This window comes from Oenanthe melanoleuca, chromosome 3 (genome assembly GCF_029582105.1).
Source record: "Oenanthe melanoleuca isolate GR-GAL-2019-014 chromosome 3, OMel1.0, whole genome shotgun sequence".
NCBI classification, from domain to species: domain Eukaryota; kingdom Metazoa; phylum Chordata; class Aves; order Passeriformes; family Muscicapidae; genus Oenanthe; species Oenanthe melanoleuca.
The window spans coordinates 92097635-92116402 of record NC_079336.1 but is presented as its reverse complement, the minus strand read 5'-3'; the positions used below and the strand labels follow the sequence as shown (position 1 = coordinate 92116402).

At 36.1% G+C, this 18768-nt stretch overlaps 1 protein-coding gene across 4 annotated transcripts in view; it reads right to left on the bottom strand.

The window, feature by feature from the left end:
* Nucleotides 1–18768, bottom strand: part of DISP1 (dispatched RND transporter family member 1) — an 84350-nt gene that overhangs the window by 3786 nt on the left and 61796 nt on the right. For 3 of the 4 annotated variants that reach the window (XM_056488551.1, XM_056488553.1, XM_056488552.1), the window contains exons 3-7: nt 11499–11528; nt 7869–7992; nt 6617–6744; nt 6095–6192; nt 3888–3985 (exon numbers count right to left, since the gene is read on the bottom strand). In XM_056488551.1, the coding sequence (XP_056344526.1) occupies nt 3888–3985; nt 6095–6192; nt 6617–6744; nt 7869–7992; nt 11499–11528 (478 nt within the window). Of the gene's footprint in view, nt 1–3887; nt 3986–6094; nt 6193–6616; nt 6745–7868; nt 7993–11498; nt 11529–18768 lie in introns of those variants that run through there. The other variant, XM_056488555.1, reaches the window with a different exon arrangement.

The following is an 18768-nucleotide window of genomic DNA, read 5'->3' as shown; positions in this document are numbered from 1 at the left end:
CACTGCTTTTGATCAGTATCCTCTTACATGCAGCAGACTAAACCAGCCAGCATAGACTTGTCACAGTGGCACAGAATTGGCAGAAGCGTTAAGAGCATTATTTGAAGATCCACTGAGATGTTTTCTTTCCAGACTGAGGACTGTTAACTCTCTTCTATTATCTCATGCTATACTCCTGAGAATAAACAATCAGCCATACATCAGTGAAGTTTCATTCTGCATGGAATCATATCCTGACGTTCCTAGGAGAGGCAAGGACTTACCAACCTGAAAGGAAGGATGTGACAGCTTTACCATAACTTCCATCACCCCATCTCTCTTCTCCAACCCTGATTTTATTTGTCTCTTTTAGCTCTTGTACAGCTGGCAGGCACCATTCCCAAACAGCTCTGCTACCACCCAGGCACTGCATGTCCCTAAGTGATACAGGATTTCCAAAGCACAAGCACAAGGTAATTCCACTGCCCTGAAGCACCCCAAAATAACAGGTCATGCCTCTGAACACTGCACTAACAGTGCACAGCACATTCTGGCTGAGGATTCTCCTGAACTAAATGAGTCTTAATCCCTTATGGGGTATTTTTCTTTTCACTTATAGAATACTCCAGATTTAGTTGAAGACAGTAAGAGCACAACTTAGCTAAATCACAAGATACTTCTACACAGACTGAAGGTAACTATAAACCAAAAGTGAAACTCTTAAGTAACAAGGTTAAATCAGGGAAATTTTCTCAAGTTGAGAAAACTTAATCTTTGGAGAGCACGAGGAATAAAAGTCTCAAAAACCAGAGCTTCTGTTATATGTGACAAAGTAGAATTAGTCCTTCAAATAGTTAAGATATATGTAAAAGTTCTGTTTTTGATCAAGTTACACAGAATGAACATATTAATACAATCACATAAATAAAGTCATGTGCTTCAGATTTCATAGGAGTGCACCCTGAAACAGTTGCCCATGTATGCCTTAAATTTAGGTGATCTGAAAGAAACCATTTAGCCTCTTTTTTCTCTGCACAGGCTTATTATTAGCAATCCTTCATAATGCAGACCAAAAGATACACTTGGGGATTCTCTCAGCAGTTATAAAAGCTTTAATATGGACCAAATTTTGTCAACCAGTTTCTGAACAATAACAAACTGGCATTCCAAAAAAACAGGATAATTCACATTTGATTGTTTCCAGATAAAAACACTCACACATGCAAACTCAGGAAAAACTGAACAACCTACTAAATAAAAGGAAGCACTGGAATAGCATATCTGTGTTTTTCATGGCACATCTCCAGGTTAGTCCTATGAGGATATAATAGGCAAACTGGGAGGAAAGGATTGTATTGTCTTGGATTGTATTGGATTGGATTGTCCCCATGTATTCAGGTTCAAGATGGGACAATGAGGTTTATATACTGTTCTTCTACACTTGCTGCAGGCCATAAATATTCACTGGCAAAGTAACTGCTGCCATAGACAAAGTAACATGAGCTAGCAGCTGGAAATTAGAAAGTAAAATACAAAACTTAGCTCCTGATAGCTCATTAAAATACTACATAAAACGTTAATAGATTGTAGCATTGGGCTTTGTTGGTGATCCAAAGGAACTGGAAAGGTCATTCTGGTGTTTCCAGACCTGGTCTGCCACTGGCACCTCTTTAATTTATTTTGGAACAAGCAAGGCAACAAAACTGTGCAACCTGCACACATCTGTGGGCACATCTGTCCAAATGGCTCTCTGCAGTGACAGAGAATCACAAATCCACTGCTTTAGGGAAGCAGCCTGAAGACATAATATACAGTCATTAAAGTTTATAAAATAACTATTTACAGTTTATAGGGAAAACATTCTGCAATTAACAGGTGGGAAAAAAAACCCTCTTCTTATCCAAGTAATAAAAAAATTAGAACACCTCCTATAACTGTTTTGTATATACAGTTTCCATGAAGATTATAGAACCAGCATATGCTGAACAGCTGCAGAGTAGAGCCCCTAAGTGTCAGTAAAACCTATAGTTAAAGTAGTTACAAGCAGATGGGAATACAATTAATACATAGAGGATATGCTGTTAGTTCTGTACTAAAGCCAATACTAGTTGGTGCTGATATCCTGCTTATCATCAGAAAAATATAAAAATTCTAAGGTTTGCATTGCCACCAAGCAGTGCCTGGTTTTCCTCTCTTTGAATACAGAAAGCTTTACCACTTAATTCAATAGAACTGTGGCCCTAAACAAGCATGAACTCAAAACCAAAAATAACTACAGCCAGAAAAGAGTCTGTAAGATCAGGAGGTCACCAAAATAATGGATTTTTTTGTTATGGCTGCAGTGCAAGTCAGCATCCTCTCCCTCCCTGGGGACTGGCTGCCAGCAGAACTTAGCATTCAGAAGAGGAACATAGAACAGCACTTTGTGAGTTCTAAGAAGTGTTAGAAGTACTTAAAAACTGCCATAAAGTGCAAAAATAATTTAAAATTATTATTATTTATTATTATATATTTATTATTTATAAGTAACAAGCATTTAAAAAAGAAAGTATTAAAAAATCTTCATCCCTTTCTGAGCCCTGAGTATCTAATTTTTATAATAAATTTACATGCACAGACTAGCAATAATAGCAAAACCTAACCATATTAATTTGTTTTCTATACTAACTAGCTAAAAATCAATACTGCTACCATGGTGCACTGTTGTTCTGCTCAGCTGAGGTGTTAAATTACTTTATTCCTAAGTAATTTACAAATAAAGATCTACAAAAACATTATTTACAACGATATTATTTATTAATATCTACAAAACTGTGGGTGTAGATGATACAGCAAAAATTTCATTTTCTGAAGTGTTCTTATTTTAAAGGAACAGCTGGTTTGTTACAGTAAAGTAGTTTCATCCTTCCCTCAGAAAATATAGCAGTATTTGATATAATACATTATTATCAAGGTGAGCAGATGGGGAGGAACAAAAGAAAAAATTCTCAGGAGTAATGCAACCATTACAGAGGTCATCTTCAGAAGGAATTAATTGTCTTCTATTAAACAGAATGATGTTTTTTAATTCAGATTGCATTGCTTTTCAATGACCTGCACTACCTGGGATTTACCTGCATCAGCTGCCTGCCACCCACGTTGTCTATGAATATTTCCATTTTGGATAAGAGCAAAATGAAAATAATTTGTTCAGTATTAGCAGGTGAAAAACATACTGCTTTATTTCCATCCAAAGTCCTCAGTATGTGAACCAAAAGTTCATGGTTACTCAGAGGTTCAAAGGAGTTCACTCCAGCAAGTGGCAAGCTGGCATTTTACTGATAAAATAAAGTTTAAAGAGAAAATTAGTATTACTCTTCAATTATCACTATCAACATCTAATTAACTGGGCTGTATTTCCAGCTATTTTACCTAAGTTCCTTTGCTGTCCATTTGCCAACCTATTGTAAACTAACAAAAAAAAAAAAAAAAAAAAAAAAAAAAAAAAATTGAGTGATCCACTGTGTGTCAGAGAAAACTGCATATACTATGAGATTATAACTAGTTCACCTGGAGGTGAAAACACAAGAAAAATCAATTATTTGCTGGGACCCAAGAACAAAACTCCATGGAATAATATTCTATGAGGAAATACACAGTAAAAGTTAAGACAGTCCTTTTCTGAAGCAACCCTCTTCTAACCCATTCTGGATGCTATTAGTAGAAAACTCAAAGAAATTCCCCAATATATAACCTGATGTACAAATTGAAAGTTGTTCTTAACTGCATGTAGGTGGTGACTGACCATTTGACAGGAGTTAAACCACATAAAGTTCTCTCATATGCTACTAGATGGCAGTGGGCAGTAAAACAAAGCTCCAAATGCATGCTCTGCAGCTGCAAGTGAAACAAATGCCATGTTGACTTACCCTCAAGTTGTCTACATTGCACATTGACTTAATTGCATTCAAATTCCATAAATTCTCTCCTTCTGTTGATGTAAACACCACCCGTGAATAGCGATCACCTGAAATTACAGAAGGGGGTTTTCACTGCTTGTCTGGGTGGGCCTGGTATCAAAGGCTGAGGCAAAAAATGACACATTTGAAATCTTTGTCGAGTCATGGGAATTCACCTCCTTTTCAAGATGAGCTGTTTATCTGTAAGACTCACTCCACATGAAAGTTCCCATTTCCCTTAAGTGCTTATAGTAAATATGGCATCTTCAATATTACATACCACTCAGAAGCTCTACAGACTTCTATTCAAGCAAACTATCTTCTGAAATATGACAAACAAAATAAAAATCAAAAGATCTAATCAGCAAACTATGAAATTCTTGGCACAGCATAATGGCAGTACACTGATAATAGTAATCAAAGGCTGATTTACTAAGTCATTTGGGAATATAAATAATAATTATAAAGCTGTTTCTACAAGAATGTTTTTGCCTTAGAAGCAAATGACTGCAGTGGAAATTGTTGTGATATCCTTGAGGCCATTTTCAAGAATTCCACAGTTTAGACACATGGAGCTTAAATTACAAATTAAATTGCATTTATCAGAAGACAGATTTAGGAAAGGAAATAATTACTTAGTGGCAGTGAGATCTGTCTGCAGAACTCAAAAGGGAAACAAATATACAAATGCAAATATACAGTACTGCCTAAGACAGCATAGTATTTTGGGTTAAGAAACATTATCACATTAATTAAAATATTCCAAAAACCCAAAAGGCTGAGTTTTTCCCACTGCTGTGAAGCTGCAGAATTTTTGCCTTCCACAAGGCTGCAATGAAAAGACTCAGGGCCAGTGCTTTATGATCTCCAACCATGCTTCAGGATCAAGGGAACTGAAATCTGGAGGTCCTTGAGCAGACAAAGAAAGATACCAGGAATGACAAAAGTGGGTCAAGAGGAAGCCAGCTGTTTTCTTTACATAATAGACTGGCAAATTTTCCCATAGAAACACAATTCCTTCATGACTGTCACAACTGAGACTATGCAGATACAGCAGAGGAAAGAAGGAGAGTGAGACTGTGCAGAACAGCAGCCTGGATAGGAGGAGTTAATTCTGCTTCAAGTTAATGCTCAGCAGAGTACCAAGTACATTTCCTCTCCCTCACTCATGATATTCTCAGTCTAATTTGGTTCTGTTCACAGGAGCAGAAATGATGACTTTGCTCCCATCCTCTCACTTCAATATAAGACCATACTGTAATTGAAAAAAAAAAGAATAAAAATCTGTTCATCACCCCAGTTTCCCCTGGTCATTGCTCTCATAGAACAAGTAATCTAAACAATTAATTTCACAATTGTGTTTTTGTGCTCTGTTATCAGTCCTCACATGTGGAAGTAGCCACAAAAGAGTTCAGGTCCTTCTATGAATAGAGGCAAGATCTACATCCTCTCTGCCAGAACAGGACTTATCAAAGTTCTGCAGTGTGCCTTGCAAAAAGTCAAAAGACTTTGTCTTTTTTGTCCTCTAGTTTAACTTAGTTTCATAAGCCTACAGGGCTTTAAGGTGGGGACATTTTATTTTTATTTCTGTTTCTTTAAGGGGGATGTTTTCTTTGTTGAGTTTTTCTGTGTGTCTTTTTTTTTTTGTTTGTTTGTTTTTTGGTTTTTTTCATAAATAAACCCTTACATTCTGTACAAAATATAACTGGTGGATGCCTTTAAGACATATACAGGAAAAGTATTTTGATTTAGGTGTTTTAGAATTAAGTTAATGGCATGGACAAAACACAACTTCTTCCCAAGTGAATTAAGGACTACATCTCTAGCCACACACTAAACACTGATTTTACAATGTTCAGTACTACCAAGAACTAATGAAATTCCTTACAGGAAATGGAAACACTTAAAGGAAGTACTTCAAGTAAATACAGTTTATTCTGAGAAAGAGCCAATAGAATAGAACCAATAAGGCAAATCTTTACATAATTTTAAAAGTGACTTTGAGACATTTCAGCCCAATTTCACCAAGACTTCTGCATGGAGAAAGGTGGTGTTTATTGTGTTTATATATTAAGTAAAAATTGTTATCCTAATATGGCATACAATATACAGAAGAGTTCAGAAAATTCCAAACTGTCTGAAGTTTTTAGCTTTCCTTGTATCATTTCTCCACTTACTTGGAATATCACAGAAAAAGGTATCCTTGTGGAAGTTCCAGTCTGCTTGCCTCTTCTCTCTTTCGTAGTGATCATCTGACCATCTGTCATCTTGATGACTAAACCAGAACAAAGAGTTTTACCTTAGAAAAGAAATTATTAAAAGAAGCACCATCCAAACAAGTCACACAGCTTAAAAGCTTTCACAAGATAAAACATATTTTTACAAATGTGATTTTGGTACAAAAACCAAAACAGTAATTTAGTTTTTCTTTAAATTAAGAGACTTCAAATGAAAGGACACTGAGTCCAGTACTCAAAATATCCACAGAGGAAAGTAAAATTATGTATTTTTTTAAAAAAGCTTGTAATGAGAAATATCCAGCCTGATATGAAAGGCCTTAAGAACTGTAGAATATTAGATTCTGTGTTTATGGAAATCAGTGGCAGTATAGGTGTTAACTTCAGAGGGCACTGGTGAAAGCACGACGTACATACAAAGCCACCAATAAAACAAAAGACATTTTTACTATAAAGCCTTACCTTTTAGCTTGCTCATCTGCATATTTGAAAGGATAGTTTGCAAGTGTTGCTTTGTACCCTGTGTTTTTCACCATGTTGTTCCATGTGACCAATCTCTGTCCTATGGCTGTCCCTCTGGGTTCAAAACCCTAAGGGGAGAGAAGCACAAAATTCCATTAATGCTTTTCATTCTTCAGCTCAAAGGGGAGAGCAGCAACATGATCAAAGTGATGGATAGTTTTCATTATGAGGCATAATTACTCCAGGCATCTACTTTTAGAGGTAAAATGCTTTATGATAAGTCAGACAAAATAATGACTGAGTGTAGAGAGTGATGAGGAATTAAGAATTCTTGCACGTCCTACTGCTCTCCCTGAGAAGAGATGATGATTTAGTCCATCAAATGTTCAACACTTGGTTTTCAGAGAAAGGGCATTCTACAATGTCCTCTTCTGTATCTCAATTATCACTCTTTATTGATTATATATGATTAAAAACTGTCCACTATTTCTTCTCTATTTCTCCAGGAATAAGGCAAATATTTAAATAATTTTGAAAGTGACTTTCAAACAATTTTAGCAAACCTCCTTTTACCAGAGAGCTTTTCTAAAGATAGACAAAAAGCAATTTCAATTTCTCCAAATTACTCATCTATGGGGATAATTTTTATCTTTCTGCATATTTAATCTCTTGCAGCAAATGAAAATACTGTTAATTAAGATCTTTGTTCTAAATTTAATCAAGTATTTCTCTTCAGTGTTGAACACCTGTTCCAGTATCTGTGAATTCACTAATTGAGAATGCCATGACCTTTAAGTTTTCAAGCTTTATCTATTACATATGGATATGTACAGATACACATACTATCCTATAAATGCTAGTAACTTAGAGGAACAGTTTATTTGAGGATAATAATTAAATGCCATTTTTCAATGAAAAATCCTGAAAGGTACTCATCCTTAAGACAATTCATGATAGCAAAAAAAAAGTGCAATATTTAATAGAATTTGATAAAAATTAGTTTTAGCCTTTCAATATGGCTATTATTTGATCCCCAGAAGGTACTTAGAATCCCCTCTCCTTTAACAGATCCTGGCCTTCATCAGAGGGAATAGAAACTTGGGTAACATTCTCTGATGGCAACTGCAGCTTTCTATTATCATTTGCTGCTCCAATGTCATGATTTAATACTGCATCAATTGCTGTTTACTGGTTCCACTGGGGAAAAAAAAAAATACTTATTTGGCAGTACAACTGATTGATGTTGGCTTACCAGCAATGGATCAGAGAAATCTGGAAGATCTGGAACTAATATTCCCACGAGGGCACACACCACGATGAGCACAGTGCACATGCCCAGCACCACCACGGGCCAGTCGGCGATGAGCGCGGCGTAGCTGCGGGAGAGGAGCAGGGAGAGAGAGCTGCTACAGCAACCACAGCTGCACAGAACCAGCCCATGCTTCTCTAAAGGCCTTTGCACATCACACTATCATTTTCCCCCAGGATTCTGACAAAAATGCAAGCTTATCCATGATTGCTTATCCATTGCGAACCAATGCTTTGTCAAAAACATCACTACTTTGTTTTTTTTGAACTTAAGAAAACTTTTAAAGAAAAACATCCAAGAAAGAAAAAAGATCTGTTTTAAAATAGAACCCAAAGAAAACATTTCCTCTATTTCTAAGATAGTCATTAAAAAAATATTCAAGCCCTACACACTCATGATCGATGGAATCTGTTGTAGTTCAAAGGTTGGTAACATGACACATAAAGTAACCAACATTTACTATCTAGTCTTACAGCATAACATCCATCCTTGGATTTTAACACCTAGTTCATTGTAATTTTATGAGTGGAAGAATTGTTACATGCAAACCTAATTTTCATTATTTTCGTAAAATATTTTATTTTTGTTAATTCAAGAGAAAATTAAGTAAAATAAAAAAAATCTTAATTTCTAAATGATTTTTCTCATAATGAAGACTTCAATTCATAAAGTTTATGTTTCAAAAGCAACATTATTTAATATTGGGAGCAAAGAGAGTATAGGAAGTCCCATAAAGGCATTAGAAAAGTAATTACAGGCCATGAATCCTTCTATACGAATGATCTCTGTACACATTAAATATTGATCAAGAAGATCTCCACTCTTATTTCCTCAACTTACAAGCAGCATAACATCAAAGTTTGTAGCAGAGAGCTGCTTTACTTATTTCTACTGTCTTAAAAGACTATAGCTCTTTTTCAGTTTTAAGAGCAACTTGCTAATTAATCACAATACAATTATCAGCTCCACCAGTTTTCTGTCCTGCTGTTGAGAAGGCAGGGATTGCCCATCTCCCCACTCCAGCAGTGGGTTCCCAGTGCTCTGTCTGCAACATCAATGGCATGAGCAAACTTATTCCTGTTTTACCATTGCATGTGGAAATAGGCACCTCTAGGAGTCTAAGCAGAGCTTTGAGAAGCAAGGAAATCCAAAGCACTCGGTGTTTCTCCATTTCCCATTAAGTAAACATGGAATAATTCTGACACACTCACACAAGAGGTTAATTAAGCAAAAGCTTGAAAAGCTATCTGGAGTCAAAGTTTTCATTAAAGTCAATCACAGAGGGGCAGCTTGCCAAATGAGCAATTGTACAAAGAAGTGAAGGGAAGTAAATGACCTAACAGAATTTTCCTACTTATAGGACTAAATGTTTTTCTAAACACCAAGCAAGACTGACTAGCCATTACAGACATTTGCTCTGAAGTTATAAAAGTTATACCCAAAAGCTTTATTTCCCTATTCACCACTAGTGCCAGATTTACCACTTTGACATGTTGTCTCTACAGTTCCACTCTCAGCTGAGCACTCTTAAATTGGGTAAATTCTTTCAGCTGTAAAAGCAGCTCTGTCCTAAGTGTTTAATGTGATAATAAGCCACGTACAGAAAACAGTGAAGTGCTTGTTTACACCTGCAAATTTCTCTTCTTTCTTTTACCACATACTGAAATTCAGATAAGCAAAGCTGACCTGTGCTGACAGAAGGACTGACCACTCTATTTTTAATTTTACCTGTCTGGGCATTATTTAGTGCTGCTGAGGGCTCTAGCTCCAACCAAGTTGCATAAAACTAGCCTCAACCCCAACCCACTGTACGTGGCTAAAGAGATGACAGGCTTTTTATTTTTTTACCCATTAAAAAGCTATAACATAAGTTTTTTTCTCTGTGAGGAGGAAGCCACCACCCTGACATATTGGGCATAAACAACCACTTGCCTGAAAATGCCTGAGTCCAAGGGGAAAATGCTTAAACCAATTCCTCAGTGGAGGAATCACATCCAGAAAGGATATCCTTAGTGCTAAGCACATCCTTTAGTACTTTTCTAAATCAAGATAAAGCCTCCCACTTTTGAATGCCTAATTAGAACTATTTTTTGGTTCTGCAATGACCTAGACATATAGCCACACTTTTACCTCCTTGGTTTTTCTCCATCCAAAATATTCCACTGAATGATGAATGATAAGTTTGACACTGAGTGAAATACCACTTTTTATGCCATTTTGCCCTGTTTTCAGTCTGTTAGAATGGTAATAATTTTAGCTAGCTATGAACCATTAAAATGCATACAGCTTTCATTAATTTATTTCCTCCTGATGTTTTTCACACACCTAAAAATGTTTGGTTTTAGTTTGTTGTTTTTCTGGTTTTTTTAATTCATGCTGTAAGTAATTCAAAATACTTAGGAGATACAGCAATTCAACCTATATTTAGCACCACTAAAAGCACCACTGTTATCAAGCAATTTGTCAAAAGGGGATCCAAGACCTCAGATGTTTTCTTCAGAAGGAAAAGGTAAAAAAGAGAATGTTTAGGTTATTTTCCTATTTTAAGCATAATATGTGGCTAGTGACAAACTTCAATTCAGCTGCTGAATACAGATGTCCTCAGGTTCAACCACTCCTCAGGCTCATATAGAGACAGAAATGTACCATATATAGTTTCTGTGTTGTAGAAAGGTCACTATGAACAACAGATATTTCTGTGACCTAAATCATATCAACACACAGATTTCTGTAACTCAAAACAGATACTTAACAAACAGCTCTGCTCTCCACTGGAAGCAAATCCTAAAGATGGATTGATTAATTTATTTTTAATTTTAATTAATGTATTTTCAGTTGAGATGGTTTCTTGTTGCCCCTCTGATGCATTGAGTTTTAGATGCTCTGTTATTTTCTCTGAGCCTGCCATGCTACTGAGCCTATACAATCCAAACCCAGTGTTCTAGACTGCATGGGGTTTTAGGAAGAATTAAAACTTCTATGATGAAATTTTCTAAACTTATCAGGTTTGTTTATTGATGATACAACCAAGCCACTTCTCAGAGCAACCCTTACTCAAAAAAGTACTGAGGCATGGAGTATCCAGGCATAGATTTTAATAAAAATGCCCTTAAACAGCTGAAAATAAGAAGCATTGAAATCTGCATAGATTTTTAAATTCTGGTCTAGTACTAATGAGGAGACTGCTCTTCTGTCTGTAAATAGAGCCTGAGTTTGGATACCCTGCATGTTCTATACCCTTCCTGCTGCCCCTGTGTTATTAGGGATGTTAAAGAACTTGGTTCTGGCTCCTTGTTTCAGTGTTTATTTAGGGACCCATTGCAGATCAATTCTTCTAAATGTTGTTGACCCTGCTGATACTATCTGCCTCCCTGGTTTCTCATGGCATTTTGCAGAAGTTTACTACCCACTGCCTAAAGAAATACTTTTAAAATCTGATTTAATTTGAATGTTTATTATTTCCTTTGAATATTCCTTATTCTTGCTTTGTATGGGGAATAACAGCTTTGCCATCACCTCATCTACCCCCTTTAGAATTCCACAGACCTCAGATGTGACAGCACTGAATCTTACCTTTTTGGTAACTTGAATGGTCTGGTTGGTCTGAAAAAAGAGGAAAAAAGTGGGTAATTGAGAATGTATGAAATATACATGCACACACCAATTTGTTTAATTATTCTCATACATGGGTAAGCAAATAAATTATAAAAATCAGATATTTTAGGATATGAATTATTCTGAAAGGCCCACAATCATATTCAATTGAGTCTTTGCAAACAAGTAGTTTAGAGAATAATTACAGCTAGACAGCTGGGTTTTCAAAAGTGGAATTTCATGCAGCTGATTTTTGGAATTACTATTCCAAAGGCTTTTCTAGTTTTCAACAAGAGACCATAAACTAATATGATAAAAATTCAATACTATTGAAAATCATGACAAAGTTTGCATATGATGGAAACAGACAACCACACCACCACATTCTGACTGTAATTCACAAAGTTTCACAGTTTTTTTTCTTTGTAATCCCATTACAAAAAATTATTTTGGCCATAAATCCTGTCTTGCCATAATACAGGAAGTAGAATGACATAGGATGCCTCTACAAAATATTTTTATGCAAGTTTTTGTTACTTCTTAAGAATCTAATATGAAGTACATTATTTTGAGGAGATAGCAAACCCAAGTGAAAATTATTGTTTTCTAACACTGTTCAGTTCAATTTCTTAGCTACTGAACCACTAATATTCACATAAATGTCACTTAAAAAAACTTCATGAAGAATCTGCAAGTAATTTCAATAATGTGACATAAAATCACTCTGAAGTTGTGACCATACAACGACTTCAGTTAAATTATGGATTTGTTTTAACACCAAGGACACATTTAATATTACTTCTTTAAAAAAGTATGGAAAGCACTGAGTTAATAAGCAGGTACTGGTATAAAATAAATCACTTAGTAGCATCACACTGAGATTGCCAAAAGCATAGATTTGTTCACTTTCACACACAGACAAACAGTTCAAACTTCAGACTTGCCTGAGATTTTTAGAAAAGCTTAACCCACTATACAGAAACGAAATTTGCTGCTCTTCAAAGTACTAAGAGTTTTTACTACTACACAGTAGCAAGATTTGCTCCTTTCAGCCACGAGGAAGTTGGGGGAAAGCAGAACAACCAATCTGCAGCTACTTATCCAGAGTAACTCAAGGATTAAGGAAAGGTGTAGACAAAGATTCTCTGTTGAACGCAGCCACAAAAGATTAAATTTATGAATTGTCACCAAGCTTCAGACTAGGTGCACAAATCTGATTTCCAGAGGCACTGAACCCTACTGAATACCTACCTACCCTATTGCTACCTACTGAATACCCAATTTTCCAACTGATCAAAAAAACTTCTGATAGTACTACAATAGACTCACCAGCAGCCAAAATGGAGAGAAACCCAACTGAACAGAGTTCTGAAATTACTTTGAACTCCCTGAGGCTGAAAAGAAGTTGTGGCAAGCTTGGGGGACTGCTTGTCTGATCAACACCCTCAACCACAAAATCAACTTTTCCCAACTCAGGCTACACTGGAGGATCAGAAACCAGGTACTGAAGTCAAAACTCACTCAACTTGAATCAGAAGTGAGCAGTAACAGGAGTCTGGATGGAGAGAAATGCTTAAACAGACAGACCCTTTTATGGACTTGCAGCAAGGCAGAGCACATGCTGAATGTGCCCTCACAACTTTATGGAAAAGGGGGCAAAGCCACAGTGTTGGGAATAACAGATTTTTTAAAACACAGCACAGACTCCTGGGTTTACAGATAAGAGAGAAACATAAACAGACATATTTACTGTTAGTAAGGTGATTCAAACATTAATTTCTAGCTTTCATTTGTAAAGATCTGAATTTCCATATACATTCCATCACTTGTTTTGTCTGTGCCATAATGGGCTCTGCCATGATTAACACTATCAGACAATGCTTTGGCACAAGCAGAGCCACTCAGAGACAATGATTAGTACAGGCTTTGTATTAATGCTGACTTGTATAAGGGTTTCTATGACAATTCCAGTTTATATTAGCAGGTAAAATAGTTTTCTTCTGCATGGGGGCTACTTTAAAATTAAATTTGCCTAATTTAGTTTACACAAAGTGGGTAAAAATACCAACACAATCATTCCTCATCCTCCCCCTGTCCCATCAAAACCAAACTACATTTCCCTCTGTTTCCTCCACCTGCAAAATATATTCAGTGCTGAACAAATGATGATGATTAAGTTCTTCAAAGTTAGGGAGGGTTAAAGGTCACACCTGCTATCAAACTGTTTTGTTTTGAAAAGCATGCATTGAAAAAACCTGGGTACACCCGGGTTTAAATTCCAGAAGTGTAACCAATCCCTTGCAGCTGTTGTGATGACTCTATTATATTGGTCAATAGGAAAAGTTATCCCTGAAAACTATGCCCCAAAATTCTTTAGTTATGCTCTAAAATACAGAAATGCATGGCAAAACCAGATCTTTCCCATTTAATTAATGTTGCTGTATCTAATTTTTGAAGTATTATGCTTTCATTGACCCAGTTTAAATAACACCATTGGCCTCCAAGAAATAAAGTGTGGACAAAAGAGTCCTCATCAGTTTTCATGAGAAAGAAATGGTGAATTATACTCTTTTGCTGGGACAAAAGCCAAGTTGATCTGTGTATTAAATTACCTTTGTACTTAGTTCTCACAAGTCTGACAGCAGAAAGTGACAATCACAGTTGTGACAAAACCACGTTACTGCATGAACTGCAGTCACTGATTAAAATCTAATAAACACTTTGCTCCAAGAGAGGAAAAGGGAAAGATGAAGAAAAGGACAGGTTCTGTTCTAGCACCATTTACTGTGAGTGTCAGCCCCTGCTCAACATGTGTTTTGCTTCATTCTGTCCTTTCCTAGTGGCAAGTTTTGTCTGAACATCACACAATTAAGAAATACATAAAGAAAAGATAAACAGATTAGTTAAAACCCACAGATGTTTCTCAGTATGAAATGTATTTTGGATAACCAGCATCCTTCTGTGTAACATGTTGAAAAGGAAGAATGATGTCTTTAAAAAGAGCTGCTGGAATACCAGCAAGTTTACTCAAGGAAATAACTGAGTATCAGGAGGACTGATCAGCTTTGGACTGGAACATCACTAAGCTATTACTCTATTACTATTACACTATTAGCTCTAATTATTCACTTTCCAGCCTAAAGAAACACTTAACCTCAATGTTTCTACCAGCATTTTGAACAGTGAGGTAGTGGAAAACACTTGTTCCTTTGTGTACAAACCTACTTGAATAGGGACAGTTCACAGGTATAAAAAAAATGATTGCTTTACATATTTTTCAAGCTGAGAAAGACAATGACCAGTGCTTGAGCTTCCTGGAGGGGAAAACACTGTGCAACATGGCAACATCCTGACTTTGGGTACCCAGGGAAGCCAAAGTCTCCTTCAGATTACAGCACTGAATGAGTTTTCTCATGGAAGTGAATGGGGTATATCAGAGAGGGAGTTTGGTCCTAATTCCAAGCATCACACTGGAAAACAAGCTTCTGGAAATAATATGTATTATTAAATCTAGTTCATAACCTTTATGTCACCTGGACATCACAGGGCACAAAGCAATGGTACAAAACATGCTCCTCAGCATGGCACTTCATAATAACAACACTATGGCTGATACACTTCATCTGCAGTGTGTTTCATTTATCTAAAGCATTTCAGGGAAATACAAACCTGAATGTGTCACAGGACAACAAAAGTATCTAGATATTCCAAGACATTCTTTTTCATGCCTTCTTCACAAACCTCAGTTGTGAGAAAGGTATCAATGTAAGCAACCCCTTGGCCTCACACCCCAAGGAAACTGCTTGCTGCTTCCTGCAGAATGTAGCCATGAAACAGAAAATTAGGAAAACAGCTGTGTTTTGAAGCATACTTTGAAAAGTTTTCTAGCTGTTATGAAGCACCCATCGTTTCAAAAAAGTGTTTAAAAGGCAGCTATCAATAACCTAAGAGGTTGAAAGAGCTATTAATATGATTTTAAATAGGAACATTCTTGCTTACACTGATAGGAATGTTAATTGGGGTTTTTTTTGAGTCACTTAAAAAGTATCAACACATTCCAAATCATATCTTTGTACCAACTTATCCAAACCTTCCTAAAATTCCAATTACAATTCCTGATGTTGCCCTGTCTAAACCTTTGATTTTTGATTTATGTCATTTCACTTAGCTGCACTTAATTTCTATTTCACCACGTGCAGATGTAGAGACTGGAACTTGGATACAGAAGGGCTTTTCCTCTTTTTTCCCTTGGAGGAACAAGAAGCCATTTAGACTTTTAGCTGAAATTAATGCCCCTGACATGGGGCAGCACAAAGGCACTGCCTATGATTGTTGTGCCCTATTTTTAGGTGTAAGGAAACAACAAAGAGCATTGTGTAAATCTGAAACTGTCAGTGTGGTTGCTTCTCCTCTGCTTCATTCCTGGGAGACAGGAGCTAAGGGAAGCAGAAGATGCTCTCCCATAAATGATATCCAGCACTGTCATTTTGGTGCTGACCTGCACAAAACTTTGAAAATGAATGTACAGCTTACTGATATTTATCATAAAGAATTTACACAATATAGAATCATGGAATATCCTGAGATGGAAGGAACTCATCAGGATCACTTGAAGTCCAAATCCTGGCCCTGCACAGGACAACAAATTCATTTTGCACACTTGCTTTTCACTTAAACATTCACTGGAGTCAAAAATGGTAAGTTGCAATAAATAGCTGTATTTACTGAAGGAAAAAAAAAAAAAAAGACTCTCCTGTTCAAGGATTATGAGGTGTTTAACCTCAATGCTTTACTTTGCCAGAGGGAAACTATTCCCTTTGTTGGTAGATCTGGTTACCAGAAGTGATAAAACATAGCTTTTTGTCATTATTATACTCCTGGATAAGCTAAATCCCTGCAGGGTAGAATGAGATATGCATCATATTGTACATCCTTCATCAGAACATACAATACAAACTAAATCCCTGCACAGGAAGAAAATCCTCATGTTTTCAGAATGTCATTGACCCCAGAGAACAATCTGAATTGCTCCTAAATATCAAGCAAGCTTTTGCTGTTATATCAGATATAACACCTATGTGCTTTATCATTTTAACAAATCCCACAGATTATGTTGCCAAGGAAGTTTTTATAAGCCTCCCCATTTAATTTTTTTGCTATGATGAGCAGTTTTCCATTATATTAATCATGAACTCTATCTAGATGTTTTTTAAGCATGCAGTGTTCATTGTATTTGTCTGCACTTAGCTTTATTTGTTTACATCTCTAAGGAACAGGACAACCCACAGCAAAATGATGTTGTAAAGGAGATAGAGAATGCAATTTTCTGGTAAGATGCTTTTTTAAGGTTTTATTAAGTTGCTTTTTTAAGGATTTTTGTTAAAGTCAAGAAGAATGCAACTGATTTTCACGGGTTTTATCCCCACATAAAAAATCTAGGAATAATCTAAAAGGATTTTATATATTTTAGGTCAACATTATCAGGGTGAAATGATCTGAAACTAACTGCTATTTCATCCCATTAAAATGTGTGAAATGTCAATATTGCAGCTTTCCTTAATATTGTGCATATGACTATTCTTTTGCTTAAAATTAAGCAAAATGCAACTTAGCAGACCAAAAACTGATACACTATTTAGCAACTGTATTACAGATGTCAATTCACACTTTTACAGTCCCTTTTACACATCCCTTCCAACTGAAATAGTCCATTTTATTCTAACCCTGTATAACTCATTATATGCTAAAATTAAAACTTCTATAAATTTATAAGATACAGGCCATTTGAAACTGAAATTATTCTATTATAATCATCTCCAAGGCTGGGGGGATTGTTGGGTTTTTTCCCTCCTCTCCTTTCTTCACTGCTCCACAGAAATGGTATCCATATAAGAGCCTGGGATTTACTAACCAAGTCTTCAGTTTAAGGTTCCTTAGAGACTCATTTTTGCAATACTGACTTCTGATGGCTTTCCTCTTCCATCTTCAACAACTGACTAAATATTATCATGAAATAGGAAAGCTGGCTCTTTCCCTTTATTGCATCTACTTGGTTCACTTGTCTTGAAAAGGAATTAAATCATCTTCTCTGTAGGAAAATCTGAGAGCAAATGAAGGAGCCAAGCCATACAGACCCTCCAAACAAGGAGGATTTCTTGTATTCTTCTTTCCCTGAACTCTTCTCCAACAAGTGTAGCCACTTTTAAACACTGCTCCAAAACTGTCAATAAGAAGACTGCCATCAAGCATGCTTCAACTGGATTCTCCCTGCTTTAAATGGCAAAGTTTATACACAATTTAAAGTATACACTTCTTAAAAAGGTTTAATTGAAGCTATATATATATATATTCCTTAAACTTTTGAAGCACTGAAGGCAGGACCACAGAGAGCACTGCCTGGCAAATTAAACAAAAGTTCTGAACTATTAAAGAGAATAAAAAAAAAAAAAGCTTAGTAAAATACCACCATGAATCATTATTTGAAAACAAGCCAACAGCTAATTTGGAGCAGACTAATATTATTTCAAGATCCTTCACAAATCTAAAACCATTAGTCTTTTTTCTTTTCTTGGTAATTACAGTGAAATTAATAGATATGTTCAGGGATTTAAATGATGACTAGAGTAGTTTTCAAAATTTTTACTGGCAGAAAGTCCCTTCCTTAGAAATATTTTATTTCAAAGCTGTTTTTATTACACTTCCCAGTTGAATGGAGCAATGCAAGGTCATGGCCACATCTTGTATTTCTCTGACAGACAGGAAATTAACACGACCCAAGGAATCACAACATATACAGAGGAAAAACCCCATCTCATGATACCAGCAAGAATGAAAATGCCCAAGAGTGCCTGTTTTTACAATGGTATCTTTCCACACAGGCTGAAGTGCATGTTCTTATAGGCATTAATGACTGACATTAAGCACATGGAAGTTTGGCTCTGGAGTAGAGAGCCTTGGAGTGGCATAAATCACACCTCAACTGCTTCATATTTCAGTCTTCCTTCCTGTTTAGATATAAGACTTTGTGATTTTAAGTCACCAAGGGGTTCAGTTTTGCTCTCAGAAAACCTCCTTTGACCAGAGAGATTTTCTAAAGATAGCCTAAAAGCACTTACAATTTCTCCAAATTATTCATCTATGGGGACAACCAATAGTTTTTATCTTTCTGCATGTTTAATGTCTTGCAGCAAATGAAAATACTTAAGATCTTTGTTCTAAATTTAGTCAAATATTTCTCTTCAGTGTTGAA